General features: G+C 39.4%; 1 protein-coding gene across 1 annotated transcript; it reads right to left on the reverse strand.

Moving 5' to 3' along the window:
- Positions 1–2,846: 2,846 nt before the first annotated feature.
- On the reverse strand, positions 2,847–8,612 carry LOC148999449 (ATP synthase subunit beta, mitochondrial-like). Its single transcript, XM_089141118.1, has 9 exons — positions 8,033–8,612; positions 6,912–6,987; positions 6,712–6,800; positions 6,406–6,523; positions 6,216–6,319; positions 5,960–6,118; positions 5,578–5,802; positions 5,164–5,475; positions 2,847–3,292 (listed from the first exon to the last, which is right to left on the reverse strand). Exons 1-9 carry the CDS (start codon positions 8,513–8,515, stop codon positions 3,179–3,181), a joined length of 1,680 nt encoding a protein of 559 aa, XP_088997244.1. The 5' UTR covers positions 8,516–8,612; the 3' UTR covers positions 2,847–3,178.
- Between the last annotated feature and the right edge of the window lie 15,953 nt (positions 8,613–24,565).

Consider the following 24,565-nt stretch of genomic DNA (forward strand, 5'->3'; position numbering starts at 1 on the left):
TGATCCTGTTATTACTACTCGGTGGATCAGGGATATGGAGAAGGCTTGTGATGCCATTTGATGTACGGATCCTCAGAAAGTGATGTGTGCGACTTATATGTTCATTGATGAAACAGATGAATGGTGGCAAACAACTAAAAATATTCTTTTGACTACATATGGGCAAATTACATGGACCATATTTAAAGAAGAATTTGATAGAAAATATTTCTCTCCATGTGTCAAAACACAAAAGATATATGAATTCACAAATTTAAAGCAAGGCTCTATGTCAGTTGTAGAGTATGAAAGAAAATTTGAGAAGCTCTCTAAATATGCACCCCATATGAAAGCACTGAATAAACTAAGGCCCAACAGTTTGAGCGGCTTAGGGCTAATATACAAAAGTCTATGGGTATTCTTCAATTGAAGACATGTACTGACGTGGTTCATCGCTCTCAAATATTTGAATGCATTGAAAAGGCAAAGGGACAAGGGAAATAGGAAAGAAAATGGATGACCGAGAAGCCTTTTAAATTTGGTGGGTTTAAAAAGAAATTTGTGAAAGGCCAAGGAAAAAAGCCTCAAGGCAAGCAGCAATAAGAATTGCCCAAAGTGTGGAAAGAAACAATGGGGGAAGTGTTTTCTGGCACATTTGTATGCTACAAGTGTGAGGAGGGAGGAAGGCCATTTAGCTGGAGATTGTCCTATTTTGAAAGAGCAGCCCAAGCAAGGACAACAAGGGATTTTGGAGTACAAGAATCCCGAAAAGGAAAAGAAATCAAGAACCCCGTAGAAACCTAAGCACCATGGTCGACTCTTTACCATGATACAAAAAGAGGCTAAGGATTCCCAGACGGTAGTGGCAGGTATGATGTTTGTGTTATTAATTTAGTTAATAATGTTTATGTTTAATGAAATAAATAATAAATATGATGTGTTATTAATTTAGTTGTTAATAATGTTTATTTTTAATAAAATAAAATAATAAATAGACTGATGGCTGAAATGTTTGTTTTGTCGTTTTAATAAATTATGTATGTTGATATGTGATATCAAGAATGCTTAGGATTGGTGATGAGGCTGCATACACCCTTTTTATTCCAGTTCTACCCATCATATGATTTTGCTTTGAGATTGAGATTGCAACTTCAACTAATAGATTATTTGTCGTATGTAGCTACACCATCTGATAGTGTGATGGAAGCAACTGAATTAGTTGAATCCTATGAACTAGACTATGAATGAAGAAAGTTACGGATTGATTTGACAGTTATAAATTTGAAAGATGTTGGTATGATTCTAGGAATGGACTGGTTGCAAACCATGCCAGTGTTTTGTGTTATGAGAAGATGGCGATACTAAAACCTTTAAGGGAGCCTGAGATCCAATTCTCATGAATGAAAATTAGGTCTTCTTCAACAATAATGATCTCAGCTGTATAAGCTAAGAGATTGTTTAGGCAAGGATGCCAAAGATATCTAGTTTTTGTATTAGACTTGGAAGCAAAAGGGGTGACTTCACCTAAAGTACTAATGGTGAAAGAATTTCCTGATGTCTTTCCAAAAGACTTATCAGGGTTACCACTAGAAAGGGAAGTGGAATTTGTCATCGAACTCATCCTTGATACGGCTCCAATATCTAAAGCTCCATATAAAATCACTCCACAAGACTGAAGGAATTGAAAGAATAATTGCAATTGGACCAGGGATTCGTACAACCCAATGTCCCTCCTTGGAGAGCCCCAATCCTATCTGTGAAGAAAAATGATGAGATTTTAAGAATGTGCATTGACTATAGGAAATTGAATAAAGTCACTACTAAAAACAAGTACCCCTTATGATTGATGACATGTTTGATCAACTACAATAATCATAGGTTTTCTCTAAGATTGACATGAGATCACACTATCACCAGTTGAGGGTCAGGGAAAAAGAAATACGGACATTACGGACATTATGCATGAGTTCATTGTTTGCCTTGTTGGTTGACTAATGCACCTAAACCTTTATGGATTTAATGAATAGGGTGTTCCATGATTTTTTTTTTTTTTTATTTGTACAAATGCGCTTTTTATATATAGGAATATGGATATTACATATGCTGCCGTTAGGAGTTGAACCCATGACCTCTCCACTGAGAAGAGGGTTCCTAACCATCCTACTACTCCTCCATTGGCAAGTTCCATGATATCTTCAATCAGTATGCTATTGTCTTCATTGATGATACAAGAAAAGAGAGAATCTACTCTTTTTAAAATCACCAATCCTATCCGAAATGCTCCTAGCATATAACCAAACCCTGACCTCGAACTCAAATTGGACACAAAAATCTTAATCTCTCACCTTAAACGATGTGGGGGCCGGGGCCCAAACTATCAGAAACACAATAGTCCACTCTCATCTAAAGCTCAATAGTGTATATTCTTGTTAACCGAAAACAACCACTGATTTCTTGGGGCTACAAAATTGACGACCGCGGGAACATGATTAGCATTCTCCAAAAAGCACAATCACAATCACTCGAGTCGAAAGAACTAATACAACCTTAAACATGGTAAGCCAGATCTAAGAGAAACCACTATATAAATTGGAAATTTGAAAAACAGTAACTAAAAACAAAGTTCTTTTTACAAGGAAAACAAGATGGTATCGAATGCAATATGATTCAAGACCACCATGTCACAATTGAGGCAACCTTACCGTTACCCTAAGTTCCCCATTCTTGCTAAAACAAACCAATTTCAGTTGCATCACTATCAAAATGCCACGGTAAAACCAGTGAACTCCCTCATCCATGGAGAATTATGCCAAATAAGTTCGCATACATCTGCAAGCAAGAATCATCCAACCCGCCCAAGTAGAAGCTTCCCTGGAATGTATTCCAGCTCAAAAGATGCAAGTTGTTTGGCATAGAAAAATTACACGTGTTCATGATTCTCTATCATTTTAACATTATTGAACCAAAAAAAGAAAAAGAAAAAGAAAACAGATATACCAGCAGAGCAGACCCTCTAGCTCGTGTCCCTACCCATCACAAATCCGGCAAAAAGCACCAAATAATAAGAGTTAAACCGGTGGGAAAAAAAATATGCTAACCTTTGATGCTGGCAAGAGCCACCATCAATCAAATTATTGATTTCCAAGGTGTTTAAAAGAGGGGAGGGGAAAGTGAAAAAGGACAACAAACTACGACTCCCTTATGCTGCAGACTCCTTTGCAATCTTCTCAGCCTTGGCGATGACTTCTTCGATTCCTCCAACCATATAGAAAGACTGCTCAGAAAGATCATCATATTTCCCATCCAATACTCCCTACAAAGCATTCAACACACCACATATAAGAAAACGTGTATACAAGGGCATCATATCATCAATAATCAAACTCTAATAAATAAAAGTAAATGACAAAGAAACTTTAAGGGAGGAACCCAAAAAGAAAGAAATCAGACCCAAAGTCAACTAGAACAATGACAATAAAATCCCAAGTGACAGATACATCCGACAAGTATAACACGAGTGGTTCAAAATTTTGGAATCACAAAACTACATTCACTAAGAAGTTTCCCAGTAAAACATGTAACCATCATTTTAAATGAAATCAAAACACTGTACCGACATTAACTGACAACTCCAGAAATACTTGTTTGACTGCAGATAACAGAAAATTATATAACCCAGAGAGCAAAAGTGGACAAAATTGCACAGAAAATGTACGGTGAAAAGCAGAATTCTTCGAGAGCCAATTACAAGATAAACAGTCAACAAAATTACATTCAAGCACCTAATTGACTCATAGAAATAAACAGAACACCTGTAACTTCCATAAAAACAGAAGACATGAAATCTACAGCACATAAAAAAAATAAAAAGAGGAACAATTATTAGACAACCAAAATCATTAAGCCCAAATAAATCCTAGAAGGCTAGAACACAAGGACATGAGACACCTTAGTCAGATAACAAAATACCATGATCGTCTAGCCAACTATGACACTGGCAATTGTACCAGGAGCAATAATGACAAGATAAAACAGTATACATTAATACATGAAAGAAACTTCACGCACACCACCCGATGGATACAATTGAGGATGGGCACCAAGATGCAACACATTTGGTGCTTCTGGAATTTTATGAGCAGGTAGCACAAGGTCCCCTTCTGAAATGTCAACTTTTGGCCCAGAATTGAAAAATACCAGACCACAAGATGGTGTATGCTAAGGGCATGGCATTATATTTGCAAATATATAATGGGATTAAAGGCTCAAATTTGATGGGTGACAAATTTTATGATTCTTACCTAGATAGCCAACAATCAGAATTAACACATTACTCTTCCACATGGACAAACAAAATATACTAAACCATCAACTGTATGTGGGTAGCATACAACAGAACTATTCACTTTATTATAATTCTTTTTTTGGTGGACACTTTATTATAATTCTTTTTTTTGGTCGACACTTTATTACAATTCAACACTTTATTACACTTTAGATGTGGCAGATGAGGCCTTGTTGTCACAACAAGAATCAAGGCATCCCAGGGGTAATACAAAGTAAGGTGATACCAGCTGGGCAACTGTAGTGCCTAGGCAAAACCTTGACAACTCTACACAGGCACCGATGATTCAAATACCAAATGAGGAGAAAGACAGGCAACATATTTTAGCATTAAAAGTTCTCAGTTTGTAAGTTCAAATATCATTCAAAACAATGTTGCATTCAATAGCGTTCAAAAAAAAGCATCCATTTTTATTTTTACTTTTACTGTGACATCAATGTGCAGCTTGAAACATAAGGAGCTTTAAAGTGGTTTTTCCATCAGTAATGATGATGACTTGATAGGCATTAACAAATTTGTTCTTCTGCAGAGCATTTAAGCGATCTGCCATTGTTAATAGCTTTTCCAATGTCTAAAAACAAATATAACTATCCAGTTTAGAAGCTAACAATCACTAATCAAACCAACCATGGTAGCATGATTAAGCGTAAAGCTGGTGTTAGAAAACTGTTGATTGAAAATCCAATTATACATATGAGCATGAGAGTACATATTTGCATGGTTCTTGAAGTTCATATATCAGTCCTATTTATAAAGAACGGCATTGAATAGAAAAAAATGTGAATCACAGCTAGTAATGACTGTATCAGAAAGCACTGTTAAACAACGTATTTTCTTACCTGGAAACTTGTAATGCTCTCCTTCAGTTCTACGTACTTCCCTGGGGCACCAGTGAAAACTTCTGCAACATGGAAAGGCTGACTCAGGAACCTTTGTATCTTACGGGCACGAGCAACAATCAACTTGTCGTCTTCACTGAGCTCATCCATTCCCAAAATGGCAATAATATCTTGAAGATTCTTGTAGTTCTGCAAAACCTTCTGCACACCACGGGCTGTAAAGTAGTGATCTTCTCCCAAAATATGAGGAGAAAGCATACGGGATGTAGAATCTAGGGGATCGACAGCAGGATAGATACCAAGCTCAGAGATCTGTAAATAAAAGGACCATTTTAAAGTTCGATAGGTCAACAAAAAGGAGCATTGTGAAAAAGAATTGTCATGGAATAATTTCTATTCAAAAAATAGAAATACCTGTCGGGACAACACTGTTGTGGCATCCAGATGGGCAAAAGTTGTGGCAGGAGCAGGATCTGTCAAGTCGTCGGCTGGCACATAAATGGCTTGGACTGATGTGATAGAACCTTTCTTAGTTGTGGTAATACGCTCTTGAAGGCCTCCAAGATCTGTAGCCAAAGTTGGTTGATATCCGACAGCGGACGGGATACGACCAAGCAAAGCAGAAACCTCTGAGTTCGCCTGCACAAAAGAAGTTCCTTTTTAAAGGAAAAAAAAAGAACATTCAAAGAATAATGGGATTCTCTACCAACTTCTTCTTCCAATTTGTGGTAGCGTTATTGAGGCCGGAGGATCAAGTGCATAGGAAAGCAGCAATTTTTAAGAAAATGGAGCTTACTTGTGTGAAACGGAAAATGTTATCAATGAAGAGAAGCACATCTTGCCCCTCAGCATCTCGGAAGTGCTCAGCCACTGTGAGCCCGGTAAGCCCCACACGAGCACGTGCACCAGGAGGCTCATTCATTTGACCATATACAAGAGCACACTTGCTTTCACTCTAGTGAAACAGAAACATTGAGCTTCAATAACAAGCAAATAATGGAAAACTACAAAATAGATTACAAGCACCGGGAATTAATTGCCACAAAAAGGACCTGCTTATCCCCTAGCTTGATAACACCACTCTCCATCATTTCTCTGTAGAGATCATTACCCTCACGAGTACGCTCACCAACACCAGCAAAGACAGAGAAACCACCTGAATGAATAGTAAAGCACAACATTCAATACTAGTAAACTAAAAACATAATGAACATTTTGACATTAACATCTATAGAAACAAACCATGAGCTTTGGCAACATTGTTGATCAGTTCCATGATAAGCACTGTTTTTCCTACCCCAGCACCACCAAACAAGCCAATCTTTCCTCCTCTCTGGTATGGTGCTAGGAGATCCACAACCTGTAAATACAAAAAATATCACACTTTAGAAAAGGAACAGCAAAATATTTCGGTATAGAATGCAATTTCAAAACAAAGCAGAACATAGGGATGAAGCAGCTTGTAATGAACCAACACATTCAATAAATGGATTTACCCCCAAAAAAAAAATGGAAACGAAAACAAAATAATGGAAAATTTGTATAAACCTTAATTCCAGTGACTAGGATCTGTTGCTCAGTTGCCTGATCAACAAACGCTGGTGCCTCACGATGGATGGGCAGGTAATGGTCGGTGTCTATTAAAATGGAAAACAGAGATGTTAGAAGAATAATTCAATAATAGAAAGGAAAAGCAGAAAACACCCTGAATCAATGATAACACAAGGAAAAGGATCAAAGTTTCTTACTTATATCACCCCTCTCATCAATAGGCTCTCCAATAACATTCATGATACGCCCAAGGGTTGCTCTTCCCACAGGCACCTAAAAATTCAGAAACGAACTCACATAAGCTAAGGACAACGACAATAAGACCCAGATAGGTGGACATAAAGAGCTAAATGAGAAAAGGGGGAAAAAATCTTTTGAATGATAATAATAAAACCACAAGCACAGTCCTATCAAAAATAATAAGCTGATCAGCGAACTGATAATGTAAGCTAGGATGTGAACCATATGAAACGTACTCTAGAGTAAGCATAGAGATAAATGCTAGGATGACTGAATAATGAATGTCACATTTAACAAATAAAACAATTAAACACTCAATTCAAGGCAATGTGATTCCCCAAGAGCTGTGCTAACCTGTGCATCAGGACAAAACAATTGCTGGCATAAAGGAAATGAACAGCATTGTAAGAGCGAAGACCAAGCAAACTATCTCGGAGAAATTGCCAGATAAAAGCTAAAACCAATACCCTAATTCCTTACAACAAGTGCTAAAAGATGGTTCTTCATAACTACAAGTAAGATCGCTAACTGAATCCAAGAGATGACCTAAGTAGTCACTTATCACAATGATAGGAGAATAATTAATGAAGCACCTGAAATTAAAACTAAAAAGCCATTTCAGCTTTACTTTGGGGTCAAATGTGACCAGCTAAACAAGATCAACATACATCAATAGAGTAACCCAAAAAAATTAATAAAACCCACAGATACCATTCTCTTGGAAAAACTATCGTGAAACTGAGAGGATCCGTAGACCCATTCGTCAAAAAGAAATTTCAAATGATAGACCTTCCTCAGTGAACACGCAAGCAAGTGTCAAACAAACAAAAGATCTACTTCTTCAATAAGCTACAGCCAACAAGGTTCAAAATTCATAAGCTTTTGATAGATTGCAATCAGAAGTTTTTGCCACAGAACCCACCCCCCCACTATATCAACATCTACATTATGCTATTCGAGGATCAATCAAATGTATCAAGAGAACTAAAAAAAATTATATTAAAACCAAACTCTAATTCAGATAAACACAAAGGGACAACAGTTACGCTAAAACATTTACAAAATAACAAATACTCACAGTAATGGGAGAACCCGTGTTGAGCACCTTCTGACCACGAACAAGACCCTCAGTTCCGTCCATGGCGATGGTCCTCACCGTACTCTCACCCAAATGCTGAGCAACTTCAAGAACCAAACGGATCGAATTGTCCATAACCTCCAGAGCAGTCAAGATCGGAGGCAAACCCTCATCGAATCGGACATCGACGACGGCACCGATGACCTGACAGACTCGACCGATCGATCCAGCACCAGTGAATTCATCAGTGATTTTCCCGCTGGGGCCAGACCCTTTCGCAGGAGCGGAAGTAGGTGATGGTGGTGCAGCTGCTGCAGAAGTGGCATAATCTACCGCACGATTGAGGAGATAACCCTTGGGAGAAGCGCGAGCTGAAGGGGAAGGAGAAGGACCTCTAGGTTGGATGACTGATGACGATGGCTTCGACGCAGATCGCCGCACAGACGATCTAAAGAGAGATGATAAAACCTTCCGAGAAGCCATGGCAATGGCTAGGGTTTGTTTTCGCTTTCTTCCTACGAAGAGATATGGGGAGACGAGACAGCTTCACTCTGCTTCTTGTATGGACTGTGGAGATGATCGAGGGCTCAAGTGAAATTACAATATAAACCTTGAGCGAGAAGAACAACGATGTAACGGGTGACCCAAAGATTTTGAGGCAACGCTTACAAGTTACATGCGCACCTCGGTAGCTGAGTGGGGGCCTATTTGTAATTTACTTTATTAATGGTTAGGCCTTTAGGGATGGGAGTCATGGGACTTCTTCTTAAATGTACGCTTAAAAATGTGAAAGGAGCACAGTTCTTTTATCTATCTCAGACTTGTCCTAGCTAGTTTAAAAAGAGTGCTTATAGAGGACAGTTCAGCCCCAAAAAGAGTCGAGCTACGTGGAAAATTTTATACTGCGTTGGAAGTAAGTGGCATATTCTTTTCAACGAAAAATGATAATTGGCTTTGGCTATATGAATGGATTCATAATTTTTCATTGCATAAAGGTTCTTTTCCGGTGGCTGCTCAAGCACCTTCGAGAGTATCTGACCTCATCAATCAACACTCGTCACTCGTCCACCTGGAATATAGACTTGATCAACTCTTGGTGACCTCTAGATATTACTCACCTCATCATACAAATTCCACTTCCATTGACTCGACTTTTAAGACAAATTTACCTAGAGACCCAGAACTTTGGGACAGTTCTCAGTCCACTCAGCCTACAGGTTAGTATTGGCTTGTTTACCAATTAAAAGGTTAGCATTGGCTTTTACTATTGGCAACAACACAGAGTGTGGATCATCTCCTCTGACATAAAGTACTCTGTACTCCCCAACAGCGTTACAACTGTATATTATATGGGGCTTACAAGTAAAAAAATAATAAAATATAAAAATATAAATTCCATCACTTAATCTTGTAAGCCCCCTATAATTTGTGATCAACAGCCGTCGAGAGAGCACAGAGTGCTTTATGTCGGGGGAGACGATCTGAACTCAACAACATATCCACAACCTTTCAAGTGGCTCAGGTTATATCATTTACCATTGCCACCTCTGATTTTACAATTTCTTTGGAAGTTAATACACCAAAGATTACCAACAGGCTACAGTAGATCTACCATTACAAAGAGGATATAATGTCCCTTTGAATTGCCTTTTTTGTGGGGTCTCACTCTCACACACTTCACAATAACATTTGTTCCTTCATTGTTCACACTCAAGGAAAGTTTGGAACCACTATCTTTTCTTGCTTGAAATACTTCTCAACCCCTTGGCATTCAAATTCAAGACTTGATATCACAGTTACCCTAGACATAGCCAAACGAAGTAAGTATTAAACAAACTCATAATCCTCTTCCATCATTGAGTGAAGGGGAACCAGTTGGGGATTTGCACTGATTGTGAAGGCCCCCATATGAGGTTGGGCTAGGTATAGACCAAGAGAGGGGGATCGGTCTAACTCGGACCACGCTAATTTGACCTCCACATATAAAGTCAACTGAGCAAAGATAGAAATAATCGCCCAATATGTCCATGACTAGACAACAAGGCTTAACTTAAGGAGTAACATTGCTATAGAGCCAATCCAAGGGATTGCCAAAGAGAGAACGAGCTCCAAAAGGAAGTCGACAGGTGCAGCGTGATAACCACAAATCGCAATACCCAGGTGAACAACTGCAGGTGATATGGAGAAAAGATGACCGAACCTGGTTCGTACTTGGTTTGACCCTCGACCCCGGTCAAGTTGAAGGGAATCAACTCGCTTCCGAGCAAGCCGGGTCCAGGAGGTAGCTTGCTGAGGAAGAAAACTAAATCAACCACAGGCACGCCCTAATCCGACTTATGGATTAGGTTAATTACCCTAATGATGGCAGACACAACTTGGCGGCTGTCACTTATCGCTATTGAAGGGATAATCACCGGATAACCGTAAGGTTATCTCGGAGTCCTCTACTAGTTCAAACTAGTAAAAGTCTATCGCTCAACGGATCTAACTGTTAGAATCCAACGACTATCCGAAGAAGGCTCAAATGCATCCAACGAAGAAGATTCGAAGGTACACTCTATATAAACCTTACTTACCTACAAGGTAAGGAGGACACCAAATCCATACACACACCTTTGGACGTAAACATTCATATGCTTACGATCTAGATCATATTCCAATTATTCATTCCTTAGCTCTATGTGTCTAGCAGAGCCGTTTGTGATTAAGTTCATTGACTGACTTAGCCTTCGGAGGTGGACTCCCGACCCCAGCGGTCGGGCCACATCTAATTCTTTCGTTTTGCAGGTCATTCCAAGGAGATCTAAGGGCTAAGCAGATTTTGGACACATCATTTGGCACCGTCTGTGGGAAGATTCAGAAAGCTATGGTGACTAGATCAACAATAGCTGCTGCACAACGCGATACTGGTGTCCAAATTCCTAGAGAAAATAATCCAGATATTCCTCAGGGAAGTTTACCACCTCTCGAAGTAGATGGCGGTCAAGGGGGACACGATCCTCCAGAGACACTCCAAGATCAATTGAATCAAGTGAAGATCCAACTTTTGGAAGTAAGTCAAGCACTCCGTGTCCTAACCAGACGGATGGTATTACCACAACAACCTAATCATTGCGATGCAGGGAGGCGTGTATTACCACGGGATCAAAGATTGACTGAAGATCCTATGTATGTCATCCAATAACCCGGGAAAGTGTCAATGGACACCTTCGGAGAATATCCCATACTATTCCCTCCGATGTCCAAGAATAGAAGTGTCGGAAGGACACTCCTCAATCCCAAGTCATACGTAGTCATTCACAAGTTCAATCTCATCATATCATATCAATTCAATAATTCATCATATAATTAAAGACATGTCATAACATGATTAATCATATACATAATCATAAAGGATAATTAAGCATGATATTTCGAATGACATATAACATGCAATTACTGATAAAATGCATATAATAGTCATGCATGGTTAAGGAGTACACATAGGAAATATATCCATTGAGTTCTCAAAGTATAAGCATGTTTACATAATCAATGTACTTGAGTTAACGACCGTCCTTACCTTAATCGAGTCGTAAATAAAATCAATGATCACCAAGAATAGTCCCAAAAGGCAGTGTTGGTACCCTAGACAACATATAAGTAACATCAGAGAAGAAAACAATCGAATTGGAGGGTCAAATGAAGCAATTCGGCCAAGTACAGGGATGTTATCATATCTTGGTTGACTGGCTTGGTCGACTGTCAGTCGACCAAGGCAGTCAACCAAGACTTGTTAACCATGGGCAGAATTGAAGACTTGATCTGAAACTGACCTTCCGGTGCTCCGATCGACACGAAATTTGGAGGGCGTGATTATAAAAATATGAGGACACTACACACTAAATTGCATGACGATCCAACGGTCCAATTATAAATACCCAAATCGAAGCCCTATGTTCTATATGATAAATATCAAGAATCGAATTGGAATTGATTGAAATTGTAAAGAATGATGGGAATCAATCAAGTGAATGTTAAGAATCAAGTTAGAATCATGAATTCATAATAATCTAGGCTTAACATGCATCTACATATCAGTTTTGAATCAAGAATAGGTTGAAATGAAAGGAATCAAAGCAATGAAATGTAAGCAATCCTAATGGGAGCATAACATAGCAAGAGTGGGGTGATAATCATGGAATTGAAAGGGGGAAACTCATGGTTAAGTGTTTGCAAGGTTGCAGCACTTCAACCATGGTCTTAAGATCATAAATTGATAGAAAAATGAATATATTAGAAGAGGAATAAGAGGAATCATACCTTGAGTTGATGATTGAGGTGTAATACTAATGATTGGAGTCAAAGATCTTCACAAACATCAAGAAAGGCCCAAGAGAGTGTCCAACCTCGTGCTCTAGAGTGCCAATGATTAGTTTAGGTCCTCATTCACGAGTTCCAAAAAGGTAGGGGCAAAATGGGAAGAAATTTTTTAAAATTTTGAAATCCATTACTGCTGATCGACTGGCTGGTCGACTGTCAGTTGACCAAGGCTTGACAGCAACTTAGAACAGGGAAATGGAAGGCCAGATAGATCCGAATTGAGTTGGGTTTTCTCCTACAAATCAATCAAAAGTCTAGTTTCAAGAAATACCTTCGGATTGAGCACGGGGGTTCAATAGGTGCTTCAACTAATTCAATCTTCTTCGATGCGTAGATTTTCACTAAACACTGACAATGTGCTCAAGTAAGGGGCATCATTGTCAATGTCCATAGGCTCTGGATCAAGCACCGAATCTTCAACTAAGAGGGCCCACAAGTCTCTTCTACCTCCACTTTGGGTCTTCGGACCTGCAACAGTATAAAATCCGGGCCGGGTCAGGGTTAGGATAAGGCCGGATTTTACAGTTGATGAGTCCGTAGTCAGGGACTATGAGGACTCTAGTGTGAAGGATACTGGAAAGGATCGCCAGGGGCGAGGAATGGACGTATCTGGATCTGAGTTGATGTAACTAAGTAGAAGACTTGCATTTGGCTAGGCTTTGACCCTGACATGCACCAGTACTTAGACCAATGGTGATGTGAGAGAGTGGTGACCTAAACCCTAGCCATGGAATGTCCCGAGGGATGCCGGACCCACTACCAAAAGGCTTTGTGTGATGAGACATTCCTAAAGAAGTATGGTGTGAAACCCAGCCCTAACCTTGACCCGGAAACCTTGTCATTTGTAGGTCCGATGACCCGAAGTAAAGTAAGAAGTCAGCTTTGGGCCATCCCGAGAGGACTTGGTGTCGGCTTTGAATCCATGAAGGTTGATGATGAGGTTCTATTTATGGAAACAGAATCCTGATGAAGATCTAATTAGTTGATGGACTTGGAGTGCTCTCTATCTTGGTTTGAAGGCATTTCTACCTACTAGGTAAGTCACTTGACTTGTGTGCAAAACCCCTTTAGGTTTGGATTTGATCCGGGCCTTCAATTCCCTCGTTTTGGCCTTCTTTGCATTGGTGATGATTGGTCGGTCGGGCGGTCGACCAATCCACTCGACCAATGGGTGCTGTCTTTGGCAATTAGGTTGATTCTTGCTCTATTTAAGTCTAACCTCGAGTCCACTTCGTATTTGCTGCCTCCAAACCCTCTGAGCGAACCAAAGACCTCTGCAAGTCATCTCTCTTGCATCCTTGGAGTTTTCTTGGGGATCTTCGTCGGAACTCTTCTTTTTGCATCAAAAGGTATGTCTACTCTCTCTTCTTCTCCTACATCTTTGTTTTTCTTTCCTTTGGTTGGTTTTTGAGTTGAAGAGATCTGCATCCTCTGTTGCAAACATCTCTGAACATGTTCTCATGATCATCCTAAGGATTTAAGGCTAGAACAATGATCTTAACCATGATCATTGCAAGCTTTTGAAGGATTCATGATCAAACCATGATTTAATCTCTGTTAATTTCCTAATCTGAATTCGATCTCTTTGGATCTTCTTTCATTGATCATGTTAGTGGTTAATGGTTGTGTTTTCTTTCTATAATCCATAATCCATAGAATTCTAGTTGTTCTCTTCTACCTTACTATGTGTTCTTCATGATGCATGATAGTACATATATGGTAGGTTTTATTTCCTTATTTAGATTTATGCTTCTAAGCCTTATTCTATGAAGACCTATGCATGTTTTCATGTTTTCATTACGAAAGCAATGATCCATCCTCCTATTGTTCTTGTCCTTGTTTTCTATTTCAAAATTCATCAAGATCCATGTTTGATTTATTTATGGTAACTTTTTGTTTCCTAATTTGGATCTTGATACCTTGATTTGATTAGTGTTTTGAGGTCCCCTATATGCTAGAATACTACCGATGTAGTCTACCCCTTGATTAGTACCCTTTTGAACCACCAAATTCGGATTTCATATCTCAAAACTCTGATTTTATAAGCTATCGTCTGCATTGGTGACTGATTGGTCGACTGGACCACTCGACCAATCCACTCGACCAATGAGTACAGAACTCCAGATTGGTCTGTTTCGGATGCTTTGCTATATTTTCTGTTAGGGATCTTTCCTAATATGTTGTATATACTTGTTTAGGACCTTCTTCTCAAGTTTGCCAAGATCTTACTTGATTTCTTAGGATTCTTTGCGAGTTATAAAAGGTAAGGATGGTTATTTCCTTAATTACATAGATAGCATGAATCTAGTTTCTATATTTGAATATCATTAATATGTTTCTTAAATTAGATTCTTACAATGATATACTACTGTTGCATAACTTTGATTACAGTAGCATTACTTATTCATATTGAATTGATTCATGTATGATTTACTTACCAATGTTATACAAATGATTGTAAATATTGATTTCTTTCCATATATGGAGTTACCATATATGTGATGATATGAATTGATGCATGTGTATGCTTACGTATGGTTTGGAAAGGAGAGGTGTCCTTTTGACACTTCTGTCCTTGGACTACTACGGGAATATTATGGGATGTTTCCGGAGATGCCCTCTGGACACCTTCCTAAACTGTTGGATGACATATATGGATTGTCTAGTAGTGTTTGGCTAGGATGTCCTTGTTATGTCGACCCTAATCGGAGGGGTATTGAGGCCGAACGACCCGTGGTAGCAATGGGGATTCATGGGCGCTCAAGACCGGTAACCAACCCGTGAGAGGACAGGAATCACATTGTGGGGGCCATTTATTGGTAGGGTTGCATATGGTTAGACTTGGGCTCACGGGCGCTTAAGCCGGTAACCAACCCGTGAAAGGACGTGAGAGCTTCCCGTTTACCATATGTGGATGATCAATAGGGTTGGTGAGTCCGTAGTCGGGGACTATGAGGACTCTAGTGTGAAGGATACCGGAAAGGATCGTCGGGACGAGGAATGGAAGTATCTGGATCCGACTTGATGTAACCAAGTAGAAGACTTGCATTTGGCTAGGTATTACCCCGACATGCGCCGTCTTATACCAAATGGTTGTGAGAGAGTGTGTTGACTTAACCCCCCGCCAAGGTTTGTCCCGAGGGATGAAGGACCCATTACCAATCGGTCGCCCGAGATATCTTAAATGGTTGGAGGGAATCCAAGATATCTTAAATGGTTGAGGATGTGAGTGGACTTTCCTAAAGAAGTACGGTGCTATGACTTAAAGCATGTCTGCCAATAGAGACCAAACCATACATAGAGTTAGATTCATTCATTCATTGTTTGTCTCATATCATATTGCATTTATGATTGTTCCGGAATCCTGCCATTTATGTTATTATGGATTTTAATCGCCTTACTGAGTTTCTTTGAAACTCATTCCTTTATTGTACAATGTTGTTAGACTATCCTGCAGGTACGGAATACTATGACGGTCCCTATGAAGAAGCGCAAGGCGAAGAGGCATATCTCCAGGAAGGTGATTGCGGTTACCACAATTACTCTGAAGATTCCACGGGTGGTTATGCTCCGTACGATGCTTAGTCCGACCATCGAGTGGAAGCGTCCTTGTGCTATTTATGAGATCTATACATACAAGGATGTCGTCTACAAAGTGGAGAATAATTTAGTTACCCAATGTACTTGCTACTGGGATTAGCTTTTATCTAGTTTATTCTTTCGAGCTACTTTTCCGCTGGATGTAAAGTGGGATTTTTGCTTCACTTTACTTATCTGTTTGACACTCTGATTATATCTATTATTCCGTTTCGTTTATGATTCATTCTTTCATTATTGGATCTATGATTTATCTTCCGCACTCTTGTTATGGTTGTTCATGATTATGTTATTGTTTATGTGGGAGGTTGATCACTCGATACCTGATCTTCGGGCTGTGGATCACACTCTCGGGTATGCCAGATAGGGTACCGGCTGGGAGGGCGTGACATATGGTGCTATGACTTAAAGCATGTCTGCCAATAAAGACCAGCATACATAGAGTTAGAATCATATTGCATCATATGTTTTATAACACATTGCATCTTACTTTGCTTTGAAATACTGCTATTTATGTTATTATGGATTAACTACCTTACTGGGTTTCTTTAGAAACTCACTCCTTTTGTGCTATGTATTGCTAGATTTCTTTACAGGTTCTGAGTATCATGACTGCTCGTATGAAGAAGCGCAAGGAGAAGAGACATATCTCCAAGAAGGTGATTGCGGTTACGACAATTACATTGAAGATTCCGCGGGTGGTTATGCTGCGTACGATGCTTAGTCCGACCATAGAGTGGAAGCGCCCTTGGGCCATTTTTGAGATTTATACTTATAGAGATGTTCTCTATAAGATTGAAAACAATTTAGTCACTCATTGTACTTGCTACTGGGATTAGTTTTCATCCCTTTTCCTTTTCTTTTTGGAACTACTTTTCCGCCTTTGGTAGAGTGAGATTTCCGCCTCACTTTACTTTATGATTTGGACATTTTGATTGTCTTTCGTACTCTGAGATATATGATTTATTCCTTCCTTATTTGGATCTCTTATTTATACTTTGCACATTGATTATTTATGTTCATGATTATGTTATTGTCTATGTGGGAGGTTGATTACCTCGATACTTGATCTTCGGGGCTGTGAATCACACACTCGGGTATGCCAGGTAGGGTACCGGCTGGGTGGATGTGACACTTGAATTATTCGATGTTATGATATGATTTCCAATATGATGATGTATTATGTATGTGTGACATGATGAATTGAGAATGTGATTGGATAAGTATAATTTGGGATTGAGGAATGTCCTATTGACATTTATGTCCTTGGACATTGGAGGGAATAGTATGGGATGTTCTCCGAAGGTGTCCATCAATGCTTTCCCAGATTATTGGATGACATATGTAGGACTTGTCTAGGTGTATGGCTAGGATGTCCTTGTCATGTCAGACCCGATTCGGAAGGGAATTGAGACCGAATGACCCGTGGTAGTAGTATGGTTTGATGGGCACTCAAGACCGGTAATCAATCCGTGAGAGGACATAGATCATATTACGGATACTCGAAATGGGCCATTGTTGGTAGGGTTGCAAATAGTCAGACTTGGGCTCATGAGCGCTCAAAGATCGGTGATTCATATCCGTGAGGGGACGTGAGAGCTTCCCGTCTACTATTTGAGGATGACCAATGGGGTTGATGAGTCCAGATGAGTAATATCCGTGACTCTAGTGTGAAGGATACCAGAAAGGATAGCCCGGGCGAGGAATGGACGTATCTGGATCTGAAATGGTATGACTGAGAAGATGACTTGCATTGGGCTAGGCTTTACCATGACATGCGCCAATATTTATACCAATGGTGATGTGAGAGAGTGGTGACCTAAACCCCAGCCATGGAATCGTCCGAGATGGATGCAAGACCCAATTCACACCGGAGAACCCAAGATACATTGATGGTTGAGGGAAGAGTGATTTGAGACCTACCCAAGGAAGTATGGTGCTATGACTTAAAGCATGTCTACCATAGAGACTAACATATGTAGAGTTAGAATCATAATTGCATCATTTGTCTCATATCATTTGCATCATGTTATGACTCGTATCATATGGTTTATGTATTATGTATTAACTGCCTTGCTAAGTTCCTATGAACTCATTCCTTTCTGTGCATTTGCTTTGTTAGACTATCCTACAGGTTTTGAAGAGTCCAATGGCACGTCCTTCGAAGCACCCTATGATGAGTCACACTACCCTCAGGGTAGTGGCTACTATGAAGATTATTGTGAGGGTATCGAAGAGGACTATGTTGCACACCAAGATTAGCCCGACACTGGTGTTGGAGCAGCTGTACTGGACCACGGACATCTACACCCATGAGGATGTGTTTTATGTGTGTGAAATCCCCCGGATTTCTACCCCTTTAACCCGTGGCTTCAAAATCAAGAAAATCTGGCCTCAAGTTGATGGCAAATGTGGGCCATTCAATTGGAGCCCGAAGGGTTGGAAATGGAACCAATGTTGGTGGATGATCCTTGTGATGACTCATCAACTCTCCTAAAGTTTAATTGAAGAGAGAAAGATTAATCTCGATGGTGTAGAAAGGGTGATTTTGGAACGTCCGTAGATCGGCGATGGAGAATCCGATTGACGCAAATAAGGTATCAAATCGAAGATCGTTGAAAGACCTTTCCAACAAGTGAAAAATCACTAAAATCGGAGTCCATTTGAGGGATCAAGTTGGGACCGGTTGAACAGACGGTCGACCGCCCCAACCCCCCAGCCATTTTCCAGCTTCGGGGCAGAATCGGGTTTTTCATGTTTAAAACCCTATTTTGAGTTTCTAACCTCTCATACTCGCATTTTAGAAGGCTAGTACAAAGCTGAGGCTAAAGGAGGAAGAGAAACCAAGGGAAAGGAAGGTTCCTCCCCTTCGGACGCTTGCCGGCACCCGGATCATTGCGGAAACGTTAGGAAAGGTAAGAATCATCAAACCCTCTTCTTTAAGTTTAGTTTTAGGAGTAGTTCTTCACAATAAATGATAGATTTGAGTAGTTGTTGCTTGATAGGTGTTTTGAATGCTTGCAAATAGTTTCATTTATGTTTCCCTTTGGTTTGTAAGTGATTTGTGCGAGTCATTGCAAACGATTTTGCATTTTGGTTCTCAGACCCAGCCGAGAGCACTCGTGAGAGCCCAAAATTGGGGCTTTTTGATTGAGATGGAATTAAATCAAATTGAAGGTATACTTAGGACCATATTGCTGCCAATTAGACATTTCCAAAGTTTCGTTTCGATTCGACTTCGAATCGATGGTGAAATATTGATTTTCGCCGAAACTAGGTTGAAAAAGGTGGGTTCGAAACTAGTTGGCAGATTAGGCTTTTGTTGGGTGATTTTGGGAACTTTATTAAAACTCATTTGACTTTTATTTTATGTTTAATGATCCTCTTACATGATTAGGTTTATTTTGATTATAATCACGAACTCGTAAGTGTGACTTTGTGGAACTTTGGAGAGCTTATGCTAACTAAAAAGGTGAGGAATATACTCAACCTTATCTTGCATGTTTAATTATGTAATTAAATTTCATTATTGATAATATTTCCTTGCTTTAATATTTATTATCTTGTGATTATGTGTAGGACTTTGCACGAATGAAAGGTAAGCAAGTATATTTGCTTCTATTTTCAATATTCTTTGAAAACAATATGAGAATGTATGGGATGGATGAGATTGAATGGATTGAGTGTTTTCTTTTACTTTCAAATTCTAAATCATTGATATGAAGATATATGGATGATGTTGAATTAAATTACTCTTTTTATTTTATGTTTCAAACTAGGGTTGTGGGTTTGCCCATTACCCTAGTGAACTTACATGAGTATGCATCTTGACTTAAGTACATGAATGCTAAGTGTCTAGAAGTGTTTGGCTAGGTAACCTCATGAGTACTACTACCCTTCCGGCAGGGGTATTAAAGCCGGTTAACCCGTGATGTTAGTGGCTGGGTCCTGAGCGTCAAGCAGGCCCACTATCATCATGGAGAGGTAGGGTTGCATATAATAGATAAGGGCTCCTGGGCGCTCAAGACCGGTGAAATGATCCGTGAGAGGACATGGAGAGCATCTTATCCATTATATGTGGATGACCACTGGGTTAAGGAATGGGATCCAATAGATGCCTCCCATTGAGGATTCCATTCATAGGTGGAAAGGTATTGAACCAAAAGGGCACTAAGCATGAGGGAAGATATCCGGACCATATGTAGTACGAGACTGTATGACTTTGCACTGGGCTAAGATTATCATTGACACGTGCCAATCTCATACCAAACGGTGATGTGAGAGAGTGGTGACCTATACCCCAACCATGGCTTGACAAGACTTTACCCAACAACCGTGGAGAACCCAATAGACGTCTCTTGTTGAGGGAGAGTGACTGAGACCGCCCAAAGGAGATTGGTGTACAAACTTAATGCGTGTCTACCATAGAGACCTCATGATAGAGTTAGGAGCATAATATTATAATCATTCATACATCATATCACTATCATTAATTACATTATCGATACTCAAGCTATATGTGTGATGTGGAATCTTGTGTACGAATGCATGATATAATGTGGAATCTTGTGGACGAATATATGATAAGATGTTGAGTTGACCTCACTAAGCTCTGTTGAACTCATTCCTTTTTATATGTTTGTTTCTATTAGAATATTCTGCAGGTTATGAGGACTCCTTCCAAGTGGAGGATTCGTCGCTGGCAGGCTTCCTTGAAGGAGTGATTGAAGAGGATGTAGATTTGCATGGAGCTTCATGCCCGTGCAAAGACTATTCTTATGAGTTTGGATTCCATTAAGGTATCAATTTAGTTTAAATTATGCTTCCTTCAAACTCTGATGTCCATTTTTTTATTAACTTTAGATAATGGATAGTTGTAACCTTTTGATAATCCAGATTTGATTACTTATTATTAGAACTTGATTTATTATTGTCCTTTTAATTATGCTATATTATGTGTTGTATGGAATTGTCACTGAACCTAGGTCTTGCGGTGTATCACCCCCACGGGTATTCGGGTATGGCCGGATCCGGCTGGGTGGGGTGTGACAATGTGACTGATGAAACATTTATTTAATATTACATTTTGGGTTCTCTTTGAAACTAGATCTGTAATTTAACTTTCTTGGATATACTCTTTTGATGGAATCTGTAGACTTAACTTGATTATGCTACTTTCCGTTGCTGTGTGAGAAAGTGACTTTTGATCACTCTCTCTCTCTCTCTCCCTTGGTCTATATATGTTGATATATATATATATATATATATATATATATATATATATATATATATATTATATTATATATATATATATATATATATATATATATATATATATATATATATATATATATATATTCTTGGTATCATCTTTATTCTAGAGTATGATTGTCTGTTTTTTCTTATTCTTGATTCTTTATTATATGCTTAAACCATGATTATTATTGTTCATGATTGTGTTATCGCGTATGTGGGAGGCATGGTTGCTTGATACGTGATCTTTGGGACTGTGGATCACATACCCGGGTATGACCGATGGGGTACCGGCTGGTTGGATGTGACATCGCCGATTTGACCTGTTCGACCTCTGATTTTCCCGATTTCTTCTCTAATCTTTCATTTATGTTTATCTAGGGTATTATTACCATCTTTGGATCATTCTCTTGTGATTATTGGATTAGCTTCATCTTGACTCAAGGTAAGGATTGTTATCACCATAAATGCATAGACTATGTGATTATTACATTGATGTTGACAACTTAGTAGGCTTAGCTTATTGGTTGTATTTGGACATCATATGATTGTTGTAAGTACTTTGTGATAGTAGTATCATGTTTATATACTCTTGCTTATCATGGTTATTCATTCTTGTCAATTTCATGTATGATTGATCATGTGATGTTATGACTTATCTTTCAACATGATGAAGTATCATTTATGTATGATATGATGTAACTGAGAATGAGATTGGATACGTATGATTTGGGATTGGGGAATGTCCTTTTGACATTTATGTCCTTGGACATCGGAGGGAATAGTATGGGATGTTCTCCGAAGATGCCCATTGACGCTTTCCCAGATTATTGGATGACATACATAGGACTTGTCTAGTGGTGTTGGCTAGGATGTCCTTGTTGTACCAGACCCGGATCGGAAGGGTATTGAGACCGAACGACCCGTGATAGTAGTGTGGTTTGATGGGTGCTCAAGACCGGTAACCAACCCGTGAGAGGACATAAATCACATTGTGGATACTCGTTAGAGGCCATTTATTGGTAGGGTTGCAAATAGCTAGACTTGGGCTCACGAGCGCTCGAGAACGGTGAGTTATATCCGTGAGAGGACGTGAGAGCTTCTTGTCTACTATTTGTGGATGACCAATAGGGTTGGTGAGTCCGCATTTGAGAGAGTCGGATACGTCGACTCTAGTGTGAAGGATACCGGAAAGGATCCCGAGAGGGGAGGAATGGACGTATCCGGATCTGACATGATACGACTGAGTAAATGACTTGCATGTGCTAGGCTTTACCTTGACATGTGCGCCAATACTTAGACCAAATGGTGATGTGAGAGAGCGGTGACCGAAACCCTAGCCATGGATTGTTTGAGATGGATGCAGGACCCATTACCAACCGGAACCGAATGATTTGAGACCTACCCAAACAAGTATGGTGCTATGACTTAAAGCATGTCTACTATAGCAACTAGCATGTATAGAGTTAGAATCATATTTGCATCATCTGTTTCATATCATCTTGCATTATGTTATGTTTTGTATCATGTGACTTATGTAGTATGGAATAACTGCCTTGCTGAGTTCTCTCGAACTCATTCCTTTATGTGCAATTGTTTTGTTAGATTACTCTATAGGTGTTGAAGAATCTAATGGCTCCTTCATCGAGACGGACCCCGATGCCACATACTACTCTCAAGGTTTGGCTACTATGAAGATCACAGTGAAGATCCCGATGGTGGTTACACTCCGTACCAGGATTAGCTCGACCTTAGTGTGGGAGAGGCCGTGTTTGGTCTCATATGTTTATACTTACGAAGACATTTTGTATAAGATGGAGGAGACCTTAGTTTAGACTTTTATATTGTTATCTTTTTGAAACTTGGATTTGTAATCTTAACTTTAACTGATCTACATTTTGTTGTTACCGAGGGAGTGATTTCCACTCACTCTCTCTCTCTCTCTTTTTGAATTATATGTATACATTGGTATCTTTTATTCCGTGCTTTGATTATCTTGTTCTTATCTTATTCATGATTTCATTTATTATATGCTTTGACCTTGATTATTATTGTTCATGATGGTGTTATCGCGTATGTGGGAGGCATGGTTGCTCGATACTTGATCCTTGGGACTATGGACCACATACCCAGGTATGCCAATTAGGGTACCTGTAAAATCCAGCCTTATCCTAACCCTGACCCGGCCCGAATTTTATACTGTTGCAGATCCGAAGACCCGAAGTGGTGTTAGAAGAGACCTGTGGGCCCTCTTAGTGGATGATTCGATGCTTGATACAAAGCCTAGGAACATTGACAATGATGCCCCTTACTTGAACACATTGTCAATGTTGAGTGAAAATATGTGCATCGATGAAGATTGAATTAGTTGAAGCACTTCCTGGAACCCCGTGATCAATCCGAAGGTATTTTCTGAAACTAGACTTGTTGATTGACTTGTAGGAGGAAACCCCGCTCGATTTGACCCTGTATAGCCTCCCGAATCCACTCCTGAAGTTGCTGTCATGGCTTGGTCAACTAACTTAGTCGACTAGCCAGTCGACCAAGAGTAATGGAATTCAAATATTCACTAAATCACTTCCCATTTTGCCCCTACCTTTTTGGAACTCATGAATGAGGACCTAAACTAATCATTGGCACTCCAAAGCTCGAGGTTGGACACTCTCTTGGGCTTCTCCTTGATGTTTGGGAAGATTTTTGACTCAAATCATTAGTGTTATACATTAATCATCAACTAATGGTATGATTCCTTCTATTCTTCTTCTAATCTATTCATTTTCTATCAATCTATGATCTTGAGACCATGGTTGAAGTGCTGCAACCTTGCAAACACTTAACCATGAGTTTCCCCCTTTTTAATTCCATGATCCTCCCCCACTCATGCTATGTTATAATTCCATTGAGATTACTAGCACTTCATTACCTTGATTCTTTTCGATTTAACCTATTCTTGATTCAAAACTGATATGTAGATACATGTTAAGCTTAGATTATTATGAAATTAAGTTTTTAACTTGATTATTAGCATTCACTTGATTGATTTCCATCATCCTTTACAATTCCAATCAATTCCAATTTGATTCTTGATAATTAGCATATAGAACTTAAAATTTCGATTTGGGCATTTCTGATTGGACCGTTGGATCATCATGAAAATTAGTGTGTAGTATCCTCTTAATGTTATAAACATGCCCTCCAAATTTCATGTTGATCGGAGCACCAGAAGGTTAGTTTCGGACCAAGTTTTGATTCTGCCCTGAGGATAACAAGTCTTGGTCTACTACTTGGTCGACTAACAGTCGACCAGCCAGTCAACCAAGA

The sequence above is a fragment of the Hakea prostrata genome, unplaced genomic scaffold, assembly GCF_041222555.1.
Source record: "Hakea prostrata isolate BN-2017 unplaced genomic scaffold, UWA_Hpros_2 contig_4, whole genome shotgun sequence".
Classification (NCBI taxonomy): Eukaryota; Viridiplantae; Streptophyta; class Magnoliopsida; order Proteales; family Proteaceae; genus Hakea; species Hakea prostrata.